Raw genomic sequence first — 13075 nt, 5'->3', positions numbered from 1 at the left:
TTTAACATAAATATTTTTGAATGCCCTAGAGCTTGCAGGGATTTCCTGTGGCTGATTTTCCAATTCACAATTAAAAGTAGGTGTACTTAGACACACATATATTAAACTGGAATTTCCTTGGCCTTTCATCCAGGTCTTAATAATATTTGGTGTTTTTCATTCTACAGGTGCTTGTGATGGTGAGTGATAGGAGTGCAGTATTTAATTATTGTTTAGGCAGGGTATTCATGATGAGTACACTGGAATAGGAACAAACCACCTGTTGTAGAAAGACTGAAAGTATAGAGGACAATGTTTCAGAAGTCTTCTATTTCTTGGTTACTTGTTCAGTATTTGTATTCGTCTCATGTTACTGTACATGTTTAACAGTTTTGGTTTTCTAACAAAATATAATGTACATGTGTAGGTATCCTTTGGTATTAACATATACATTAGATACTTAACTCTTTCGTGTCCAGATGGATTTAGTCCACCTCAAATTATAGAAAAGTGTAAAATCATTTTCCCACACATTAAAGAAATCTTTAGTTAAAGTTGATTCAACAAAACAAAGTTTTATTTATTTTAGTATACAAACAAATTTTCATTTTGTATTGATTTGAATTTCCTCCCAACAAAATCATTAGTTGTTGAAAACTTCCCAAAACTGTCTTCTGATCATAATATAGTAAAGACTTATAGCTTGTGTATTAAATTAAAAATTCTCATTAAGGAAAAACAAATCTAGAAGGACAGTATCCAAATTTAATCCAACTTTAACCTTTCTGTTCCACTGTCAAAGTATCAAGATTAATGCCAATTGAATTTTGAAATCAAAGCCATATAGTGAATACGGATTTGGTGACAACAGACTAGGATATTACACTCTTTCATGAACCTTCTAAATCCTACACATTTTTTGTAAGTGTCCTACAGCTGCTATTATGTTGAAGGGTTGGACAAAATTTTGTGAGCATTGTAAAATATTTAAAATCTATTTTGTATCAGAACAGTTTACTAACTGCTACTTTTATCACAACTTTATACTTTCTGTGTTTGAGTAATATGAGATAGTGCACACTTAGCTAGCAAACATCACACATCCTCTTTAGATAGTGTTAGAATGTTTTCCTATGCAAGTTACAAATGACACAGATATTGCTCTGAAGTATATAAAAAAGATGAATATTGGAATTTTTCAAAATATATCTTTTTTAACTGAAATAACTCAAAATTTCGTAACTACAGAAGGTAAAAGTCATTTACTGTATATCTACAGAAGAAAAAAAACATATTATTCTATAACTACAGAAGAGAAATTATTCCTTAGCTGCAGAAAGAAAACAAAAACCGTTGAAATTAAAACTGAACATTTTTTACATTTTTATTGTGTATCATGAAAACATTTATCATTATCAACATTATTACTGTTCTTCAGACAGGTTCCACCATCTCTATGCTAAAAGCTTATTTTATAAATCATAAATGAGATAATTTATATATTAAACAAACACAATACACTTCCTCTTTGAAGCAATTTCTGGAAGTAAATAAATATCTCCTTTTCAAATTAAGATATTCAAATTTTTTCTTGTATATTCATTAAAATTACAGATAAAATAAGAGAAAGTCTGTTATATGATCAACCCTGTGCTAAAGTTAGACAAATAAACAAATGCTTACAAAAGTTGAATTTTTTTTTCTAAATTTGATCACTCATAAATGTGGTTCATAAAATTTGAGAGAATAACAAAACAAATGGGACTTCATTAACACAGTTTTCAAGTGTTTCTCTACAGGGTGATCTCCAGCATTTCTTAATTTGAGATACACAACTGATCACATTGCTGTCAAAGCACACGAACGTCAAGTTAACTCTGCTATCAATCCAAACTTATTTAAAATTACAAGAACAGCATGTAGAACACATCCTGTACATTTCATTGAAGTTCTGATGGTTCCAGTTTTTTTAATACTGTACACTGTTGCTAAGGTAAATATAATACTATAAACTGTTGCTAAGGCAAAGGTAATGCCATGCACTATTTTTATGGTAGAAGTAATATCATGTAGTGTTGCTGAGGTAAAGATAATAGCATGTACTGCTATTAAGGTAAATATATTACCATAAATTATTACTAATGTAAAGTTAACACCGTGTACTGTAGCTATGGTAAATGTAGTTGTATTTCTACTGTAATGATTAAGTTTAATACTAGCACAGTTTTTGAATTCTCTTTCATGTTTTTAATCTCTTACACATAAGTTTAGTATAGCTTGTCTTTCTACAATGTTCTGGTTATGTTGCAAATGTTTTATATTAAACTTTATAAATAATGTGTTTATTACGAGTCACAAAACAATTGAAACAATTCAAAATGTCACTAAACATATTGGTTAATCTCTTCTGTGTTCTTCAAGCCAGTTATAAGATAAAATTCCTGTTGGTTTTATCAACCTTTGAGACAACAGTCAATAATTACTGTAACTTACAAAATTATTTCTAATTTGTCAGGAGAAGTTCAGAGTGAATAGACATACACCTGTATAAAAAAAATTGTACCACTTTTTAAATGTCTTGAACAGAGGTATGTCTATATGTGTGAACCATACTAATGTATGTAAAACATATGCTGCTGTAAGCTGCACTCGGGTTAATCATTTCCATGCAATAGGTTCTAACACTTGTAACTTCCCTTGTTTAGCATCTTATGTTAGTGGCAGCAAACCATCTCATGAAAAGTGCTAGAAACATCAAAGTTGTGATTTTGAAAGTGCATAACATGGCTTATTAGTTAATTTAACAGCAACCATGACAATTTTTTCTCCCTCATGAAAGACGCACCTGGCAGTATTCCTTTTACACTATATAATCCATTAGAGATACCTGTTTGATCCAATTCAACAGACCAGAAAAATGTATAAATTCATTGGGAAATCAATCTTCATCATATGAAGTCTATGCGTTTACCAAAAAATTTGTTTTTTACAGAAACCATTATTAGCTAACACAAAAAAGTTTTGATCAGTTGAAGACTTATAACACGTGATTGTAACAGTAACAGAACAGTTCTCACATTTACAAATTTTGTCACCCAAGCTGAGAAATAACCAAACAAAACTCAAATATTTACTGTGATTTAAGTTTGTTTAGTCAAGACCAAAGTAGGGTTGCTGGACAAGAGTGTTCAAATTCCCAAGCTTCTAACTTGAACTGATGTTACTTAGTTCTAAAGTCAGTTCATTAGAAAACTGACGGGGCCCACAAACTTAAAGTTTCTGTCACCTTGGTTTTAAGTCTGTACAGCCGAAGACATTGCCCGTAACTGGACACACGAGCGAGTTTTTTGCACACTGTGGGTGAATGATGATGTTATTTGGATACCAAGCAAATGAAGCTTCAGTGAAAGGACGTTTACACACTCCACATAACCTGTCAGAGAAAAATAACAACAGTCACACAATATTTATGACTACAACACTTTATGATTTTGAACAATGTTACCTAGATTCATATCAACTTAAAACACTTCATGATTCTAAATATACTATTTCAGCTAGTTTCTTATATTAGTATAAAAACTGAATGTATTACCTTACCTGGTTTCATATCTAAGTATAACACTGAACACATTATCTTGACTACTTTCATATTCCAGTATAACACTGAACACAGTATCTTAGCTACTTTCATATTCCAGTATAACACTGAACACAGTATCTTAGCTACTTTCATATTCTAGTATAACACTGAACACATTATCTCAGCAGATTTTATATCCTAGTATAACACTGAACACAGTATCTTAGCTACTTTCACATTCTAGTATAACACTGAACACATTATCTCAGCTGCTTTCATAACCTAGTGTAACACTGAACACATTATCTCAGCTACTTTCACATTCTAGTATAACACTGAACACAGTATCTCAGCTACTTTCACATTCTAGTATAACACTGAACACAGTATCTTAGCTACTTTCACATTCTAGTATAACACTGAACACAGTATCTTAGCTACTTTCACATTCTAGTATAACACTGAACACAGTATCTTAGCTACTTTCACATTCTAGTATAACACTGAACACATTATCTCAGCTGCTTTCATAACCTAGTGTAACACTGAACACATTATCTCAGCTACTTTCACATTCTAGTATAACACTGAACACAGTATCTCAGTTGCTTTCATATTCTAGTATAACACTGAACACAGTATCTCAGCTACTTTCACATTCTAGTATAACAGTGAACACAGTATCTTAGCTACTTTCACATTCTAGTATAACACTGAACACATTATCTCAGCTGCTTTCATAACCTAGTGTAACAGTGAACACATTATCTCAGCTACTTTCACATTCTAGTATAACACTGAACACAGTATCTCAGTTGCTTTCATATTCTAGTATAACACTGAACACAGTATCTCAGTTGCTTTCACATTCTAGTATAACACTGAACACAGTATCTCAGCTACTTTCACATTCTAGTATAACACTGAACACAGTATCTCAGTTGCTTTCATATTCTAGTATAACACTGAACAAAGTATCTCAGTTGCTTTCACATTCTAGTATAACACTGAACACATTATCTCAGCTACTTTCACATTCTAGTATAACACTGAACACAGTATCTCAGTTGCTTTCATATTCTAGTATAACACTGAACACAGTATCTCAGTTGCTTCACATTCTAGTATAACACTGAACACAGTATCTCAGCTACTTTCACATTCTAGTATAACACTGAACACAGTATCTCAGTTGCTTTCACATTCTAGTATAACACTGAACACAGTATCTCAGCTACTTTCACATTCTAGTATAACACTGAACACAGTATCTCAGTTGCTTTCATATTCTAGTATAACACTGAACACAGTATCTCAGTTGCTTTCATATTCTAGTATAACACTGAACACAGTATCTCAGTTGCTTTCATATTCTAGTATAACACTGAACACAGTATCTCAGTTGCTTTCATATTCTAGTATAACACTGAACATTATCTTAGCTACTTTCACATTCTAGTATAACACTGAACACATTATCTCAGCTGCTTCATATCCTAGTGTAACACTGAACACAGTATCTTAGCTACTTTCACATTCTAGTATAACACTGAACACCGTATCTTAGCTACTTTCACATTCTAGTATAACACTGAACACATTATCACAGCTGCTTTCATATCCTAGTGTAACACTGAACACAGTATCTTAGCTACTTTCACATTCTAGTATAACACTGAACACCGTATCTTAGCTACTTTCACATTCTAGTATAACACTGAACACATTATCACAGCTGCTTTCATATCCTAGTGTAACACTGAACACAGTATCTTAGCTACTTTCACATTCTAGTATAACACTGAACACCGTATCTTAGCTACTTTCATATTCTAGTATAACACTGAACACATTATCACAGCTGCTTTCATATTCTAGTATAACACTGAACACAGTATCTCAGCTACTTTCACATTCTGGTATAACACTGAACATTATCTTAGCTACTTTCATATTCTGGTATAACACTGAACATTATCTTAATTGCTTTCATTTACTAGTATAACACTAAATACATTAGTTTAGTTACTTTCATATATTTGTATAACACTGAACACCAGTTATACATCTCAGTTGCAGTGAAAGTGTTAAAAGCAGTGCATATTTATTTGTTTCTAGTTGGAATGGACGTGCATACCAAGTTTCAAAAGAAGTCTTAATGATACACATAGCTCCTTGAAACCTGACCATTTAACAAATATGTACAGTATATAATTCTCCTTCAACCTTATAGATACAAATTAGAAGTATCTTTTGGAACAGAACCGTGACAGTGTTATAGTCATTTGTCACCGACCATATGGAAAAAGGTAACACATCATGTTTAACTTTACCTTTTGCAATTAATTAACTAAATGACCATGCTTGCTTATTTCAATTATCATAGTGTCCAGTTTCCAGGCTGGTCACTAAGTAAAAAGCTCAATTGTTTGTTATATAGGAAATACTCAGTAAAATATACTTTTCTTTGTAATTTAAACTTTCTCGTTATCTTCCAACTTTTCTGTTCAATGTTGATTTTTCAGTAACAAAAAGTCTTATTTCAAACTTTGATGGACAAAATGTTTGATAAAATAAAATAAAATTGTAATGATTGTGGGGCAGAACAATTTCTGTTCAAAAGAACTGTTCATTATTTTAGTTATATCTTCTGAGAATTAAGATGAATAAAGAATGAGATGATACCTGTCATCTGTCAAGACAACAACATCCTGTTCCATGTGGACCTTGGAGAAGCGGGTTTGCAAGTTTTCTCCACGAGCGAGAGCACTTTCAATTCGAGTGGTACAAAGTCTATGGAGAGAAGTTCTTAAGGCCTTATTCAAGAACTGATCAACAATAGCTACTGACCACTCTTCAGGTATGAGCTGGAGGACCTAGAATCAAGATAAGCAAATTATATCCTGAGAATAACAAACTCTAACGTCTTATTTAACAACAGTATACTGCCTCTTCAATAACAAATGTCTTACTTAACGAGTCTTGTCTTATTGGTAACAAATGTCTTATTTAAATTTTGTCTTCTCAATAACACGAATCATTTAACAAGTGTCTAGTCTTATGAATAATAAATGTTTTGCTTTGCTTCTTTCTTGTCTCGATCATTTATCTTTTCAATAACAAATGTCTTTCTTAACTTCTGTCTTGTCTCTTCAATAATACATCTTGGTTAGCTTCTATCTTGCCTTTTCAATAATACATCTTGGTTAACTTCTGTCTTGTCTCTTCAATAATACGTCTTACTTAACTTCTGTCTTGTCTCTTCAATAATACATTTTGGTTAACTTCTGTCTTGTCTCTTCAATAATACATTTTGGTCAACTTCTGTCTTGTCTCTTCAATAATACATTTTGGTCAACTTCTGTCTTGTCTCTTCAATAATACATTTTGGTCAACTTCTGTCTTGTCTCTTCAATAATACATTTTGGTCAACTTCTGTCTTGTCTCTTCAATAATACATCTTGGTTAACTTTATCTTGTCTCTTCAATAATACATCTTGGTTAACTTCTGTCTTGTCTCTTCAATAATACGTCTTACTTAACTTCTGTCTTGTCTCTTCAATAATACATCTTACTTAACTTCTGTCTTGTCTTCTCAATAATAAGTCTTACTGAACTTGTCTTCTCCATAACAAATGTATCACACTTAACACACTACTAATGGATCACGAGTTTACTTGTGTTTGATGCAGTGTCTTTGTGTGCCAGTTATTAAAATGTTGAGTTTTAAATTAGTCAAATACATTTTATTCTGTCTGTAACTCAACTATATTTTTTATTATTTATTTGAAACTTATAATAAGAGTATGTACATGAAGGCCCCTGATGTTATTTAACATTTTGTATATAAAGAGGAAAAACAACAAAAATTGGGTATGTATTGTATTTCACTTCTTTTCTTGTGAGCAGTACAAACACTAAGTTCAGGTAGAACATTTATTTTCTCATGTAGATGAAATTAACACAGGATTATGCTTGCTTCACATTACCAGACAGTCTTCCTGGGGTATCATTATGTGAGGTTCTCCTTGTACCTTCATATAATGGACTGGGTTCATTCCCCTACACTTACAGTGATCCTCTTTACCTTTGTCAGTGGTCCATTACCTTACCACAGAAAGAAGGAATTGTTTTTTTTTCTGTTGATTCAGGACTTTGTAGACTATATACAAATTGAAAAGGTCACAGTTTATTAGGTAAAGTGTTATCTTTTTTGTTCATTTCACTGTTTTTCTAAGAACGTAGTATAACAGGTACTTTGCATGATTAACACCAATCAGGTTTTTTTATTTCTTCTCCAGTTATTTTTTTTCCTGTGGTACTAACGAATGAGACATGGATGGTTGAAATCATTTCTCACTTCTCTCTTGTCTTTTCATGTGAAAAACTGATGACATCTTATGTTTCTCCGCAGTTTGATTGTGGTAGGGGCTCATTTCCTGACAAAACATTTCATGTAAGTCATCACCAAACTTTAAACTTGTCATGGCATCAATACTTTTGGGCTTGGATGGAGTTATAGTTGACCCCTGGATTTGCCTCAAACATTTCCAAGTTTGATGGAATGTCTGTTTTTTATCAATTATCATAATGGGAATACAAATCAATAATAGGAACATCCTTAGAATCATCACCTTCTAATTCAGAATCAGTTGAAAGAATAACAACATATCTTTGCAGGTCTAACAACATCACTGTAGTTAGTCACTGTCAGGATGACCCACAAACATATCCACATCAGAATCTTAACCTTCACTTGAAAGATCTGACAAGTTATTATTAAATAGTTCAGTAGCTGTCTTATCTTCACTCAACATGTTTTCTGCAAGAAGCCATTAATAAAAGTACAGGTATTATAAGCAAAAATCAGAAAAATAATAACTGTCCTCAACAAAATAACACATGTCAGACTCATCTACAGTGTATTAACAACAGTGATTTGTCTTCTCTACAACAAATATATAATTTCTGTCTTGTCTTCTCCATGACAAATGTCTTACTTAAAAATTGTATCTTGTTTTATTGATGCCAAATGTCCTTCTTAACTTCTATGTCTTGTCTTTTTTATAACGAATTTCCTATTTAACTTCTATGTCTTGTTTTTTTAAAAAGAAGTGTATTAGTCAACTTCTGTCTTGTCTTTTCAATAACAAATGTCTTAAATTTTGTTTTCTCAAAAACACATCTTATTTAACAAGTGTCTTATTGACAAGAAATGTTTTACTTAAGTTATGTTTTGTTTTATCGATAACAAATATTTTTCTTAACTTCTATATTCACAGTAACAAATGTTTCACTTATCTCTGTACCCACAGTCATCTTTTAATGTGCATGTCATGAGGTTTGAGTGTCTTACATTCAAAACTTCATTGAGCTATTTTTTGTTCATGTTGTATCAATTAGTACAGCATAAAATATTTGCTAATAATCCATAAGTTTTAAGTTCTTATTTCTATAATGCAATATTTAAAAAAAATCCTGTGTGACACAATACATTTTCTTTGTATTTTATCCACTATTCCTCCAAAAAGTATGAAGTTAAATGTAAATTTAAAATTATCACCATAAAATCGCCACAGTTCAGCCAAACCATATTTTTTAAAGCTTTCAATTTTGTTTGATTACAGACCTATCAGACCACTGCTTCTACACCCACCTGTTACATCCTATCTTACAGGATTTGTTAATATATATGTAAAAACGGGTCGTTTGGGTTGAGAAATTTTTTTTTTTTTACGTAGAGGAGTGAACAACGTTTCGACCTTCTTCGGTCATCGTCAGGTTCACAAAGAAAGAGAGAAGTAACTGACCATATGTTTGAAAGGGGGTTGTGTTGGACATTCCGACACTCATTACACACTTTTTACATATATATTTCTCTACAAGTGGGTTTCCTCGACATCACTGAGGATTTGTTAATAGTTCTTTTTTATGTTTAAGTATACACCACCTATAACCAACAGAAAAATTAAGATTTTCATCTATAAAATGACATACTCTATTATGTTATGTTCTGACTAGATAAGTGTCAACTTCACTTGCAGTATAGGCTTAGTTTCCATGGAAAATGTAGTGACAAGCTTGGAAGTTGTAATGTCTCTTGTCACATACTTGGAAAGCCAGAAAAAGTGCAATCATTAAAGGACATTGGTTGTTGCATGTTATATGTTTTTTGGTGCATTATTTAATTAAATAAAAATTATTTAATGCACTATTATCATTACTATAACAGATTAGGGTTAAGTGTCATAGACAATGAACAAAAAAAGAATAGTATTTTATTTCTCATTTTTCATGTTTATTTATTATTATAAAAGTAACTAAGTTGTAAAAATAGGGATATCTTCAGGCTAGTTAAAATAATTAATATCACAATAAAAATATTTCACAAGGTATGCACCCAAGCAGTTTGGAGTAACTTGTGGGTAAGGTAGTTCAATAATGTAACATGAGCTACATGTTCTCCAAGTGATATACAACTTATTATGACATGAATAGTAGTTAGACACAATTCAAATAGCAATCAAAAGGACAATAAAACAATACAATTTAACTATACAGAGATGTATACTGTTAAAGGACAATAAAACAATACAATTTAACTATATAGAGATGTATACTGTTACAAGTTTAAAGCTACTTAGGATAAACAAATTTAGTTTCATGTTACATTTGAAGTCATTTTAGAAAGAAAAAAAAGTAATTTAAGTTTGTTTCAAGGTTGTTGTTTTTTTTTTGTTTTTTTTTTGGGGGGTGATTGTGAGGTCAGTCAAATTGACCAACCTGGTATAGAATTAGGGTAGAGATAATAACAGATACAATATAAAGTTTAACAAACATTTGAAATGTATTTAGGTTTTAGAGATTACACAAATTAAATATGGAATTTTTGAGATCACTAAAAGAAGTTGTAGTCTTAATTTGAAAATCACTTTGCACATGGACTATACACAACAAATACTTGATATATTCTCACTAACAAATGTCTAACTTATTAACAGTATCAATAAGATATTTTAGTTAACAACAGTGTCTTGTCTTATCAATAAGATACTTTAGTTAACAACAGTGTCATGTCTTATCAATAACATACTTTAGTTAACAACAGTGTCATGTCTTATCAATAAGATACTTTAGTTAACAATAGTGTCATGTCTTATCAATAAGATACTTTAGTTAACAACAGTGTCATGTCTTATCAATAAGATACTTTAGTTAACAACAGTGTCATGTCTTACTTAACAATGGTTTTACTTTTTCTGTAGCATATTCTACCACAAATTTTAACTGTTGTTATTACTTTCATCACAAGTAATAACAGCAGCAAATAACTGTCTTACATTTACAACATCTATTCTACAATACTTAGCTGTCTTGCTTAACAGTATCAAACTCTTGGACTGTTCTGTTAAATAGCTGTCTTATCTTAATAACATCAAACTGATACTTCACTATTTAAAACATGTCTTAGTTTAACAGAATCAAACTTTGCTTCATCACCATGAAACAAGTCTTACTTTAAAGATTCTATAGCATTTAAGAGTTTTCTTAACTTTACAATATCAAACTGATACTTTGCTATTTAAAACATGTCTCAGTTTAACAGAATCAAACTTTGCTTTGTCACCATGTAACAAGTCTTACTTTAAAGATTCTATAGCATTTAAAATGGTTTTCTTACCTTTACAGCATCAAACTCTGCCTCTTCACTGTTTAACAGTTGAACTGCTGGGGCTAACAATTCTTCTCTATGTTTCTCACTGGTTTCAAAGATTCACCAGAATTTTATTTTACAAACTTTAAATTCACATTTGTGATTGATATAACAAGAAAAATGTAAGAATTGTAATAATCACAACTAGTCTGATCAGAAAATGACATATTTATGGTATTTCTTATTTCAAAGTGATGTAACTTTTTAAGCTGGTCTTAACAGAACTTAGTGTAGACTACAAATACAGAAAATAATTTGAAATTATTAAAAAAAACGTTTCACCAACAGAAGAAATAACACCACAATATATTAACTATAAAATAATTTTATAAAACATTCAAACTAACAAACCATTCATTTACTTTTACAATTTCCTCTTCTCTAACTCACAAACCAATAAATTTTCAACAATTAGATATTTTTTATGCATTTAAAATAAAAGTTTTGAATAGCAATCTACAACCCAGTTCAGTTACTGTTATGTCTTTACATCTGAGTATCCCTGTATCTTTGTACCATCAATGTATCTGAGGGTTCTTGTATTTTTGTATTATTTGTAATTATTTTAAAAGTCAGAAATTCACTCTATAAACAGTGAGCTCATACAAATATAAATAAATAGTTTTCAAACTATTGATTATATTAATTATTAATAGGTAATTGAATCAGCACCATAAAACAATAATAAATATTGCATTACAATTGTCTTTTTGTAAGAGTGCAGGTTGGGAGTTTAAACAGGAGAAATGTTAGGGTAGTTTCATTTCTACCTCAAGAAATTGAAAGGTAACTGACTTCCAATGACTGGCTATAGATGGTGAAAGCCAAGATATTGTGGGTGCAAGCAATCATCTTCATAGCATTATTTGGTTTTTCATCATAGCTCATTAGATAAATATCAACATTTGGGTGTTAATGTCTGATAGACTGGATTGATAACAGTAATGCAATATGAACGTTTTTTAATTACAGGGTACACAGTTCCTATTCTTCATCACTAAAGGCTGCTATAGGTTGAACTCAGTTTTAAGTAGTGACTGCACTGGATGGAGAAAATAATAAAATGTTTTACATCTTACATTTCTATATTTGAAATTTGTTATTACACATTCTAAGTTCTATAAAATAGGGAAATAAAAACAACACTTCCCTGATTTACAGTTCCCTTCCCTTCCTTGTATAAATACTAATTTAGATGTCTTTCAAATTTATTATTACACATTCTAAGTTCTATAAAATAGGGAAATAAAAACAACACTTCCATGATTTACAGTTCCCTTCCCTTCCTTGTATAAATACTAATTTAGATGTCTTTCAAATATATTATTACACATTATAAGTTCTATAAAATAGGGAAATAAAAAACAACACTTCCATGATTTACAGTTCCCTTCCTTGTATAAATACTAATTTAGATGTCTTTCAAATTTATTATTACACATTCTAAGTTCCATAAAATAGCGAAATAAAAACAACACTTCCCTGATTTACAGTTCCCTTCCCTTCCTTGTATAAATACTAATTTAGACGTCTTTCAAATTTATTATTACACATTTTAAGTTCCATAAAATAGGGAAATAAAAACAACACTTCCCTGATTTACAGTTCCCTTCCCTTCCTTGTATAAATACTAATTTAGATGTCTTTCAAATTTATTATTACACATTTTAAGTTCCACAAAGTAGGAAAAAAACAAACATTTCCATGATTTACAATTCCCTTCCCTTCCTTGTATAAATACTAGTTTCGACACCTTTCAAATATGATTTGTACTTATGCATGTTAAGGTTAGCAGAACT

At 30.8% G+C, this 13075-nt stretch overlaps 1 protein-coding gene and 1 long non-coding RNA gene across 4 annotated transcripts in view; one reads left to right on the top strand and one right to left on the bottom strand.

Annotated features, from left to right (window-relative positions):
- Positions 1-523: 523 nt before the first annotated feature.
- Positions 524-13075, bottom strand: part of LOC143248738 (transforming growth factor-beta receptor-associated protein 1-like) — a 65534-nt gene continuing 52982 nt past the window's right edge. For all 3 annotated transcript variants that reach the window (XM_076497413.1, XM_076497411.1, XM_076497414.1), the window contains exons 21-23: positions 11244-11322; positions 6248-6438; positions 524-3412 (exon numbers count right to left, since the gene is read on the bottom strand). In XM_076497413.1, coding sequence (XP_076353528.1) covers positions 3262-3412; positions 6248-6438; positions 11244-11322 — 421 coding nt within the window. In that variant the 3' untranslated portion in view covers positions 524-3261. The remainder of the gene's footprint in view (positions 3413-6247; positions 6439-11243; positions 11323-13075) is intronic.
- LOC143248739 (uncharacterized) overlaps positions 5840-13075 on the top strand; it is a 28035-nt gene continuing 20799 nt past the window's right edge. The window contains exons 1-2 of the long non-coding RNA XR_013027163.1: positions 5840-5871; positions 6204-6422. This is a non-coding gene — a long non-coding RNA (uncharacterized LOC143248739). The remainder of the gene's footprint in view (positions 5872-6203; positions 6423-13075) is intronic.

Source organism: Tachypleus tridentatus, chromosome 4 (genome assembly GCF_004210375.1).
Source record: "Tachypleus tridentatus isolate NWPU-2018 chromosome 4, ASM421037v1, whole genome shotgun sequence".
In the NCBI taxonomy this organism is placed as follows: Eukaryota; Metazoa; Arthropoda; class Merostomata; order Xiphosura; family Limulidae; genus Tachypleus; species Tachypleus tridentatus.
Note: the sequence above shows the minus strand (reverse complement) of the source record. Positions and strands in the feature narration are given on the sequence as shown.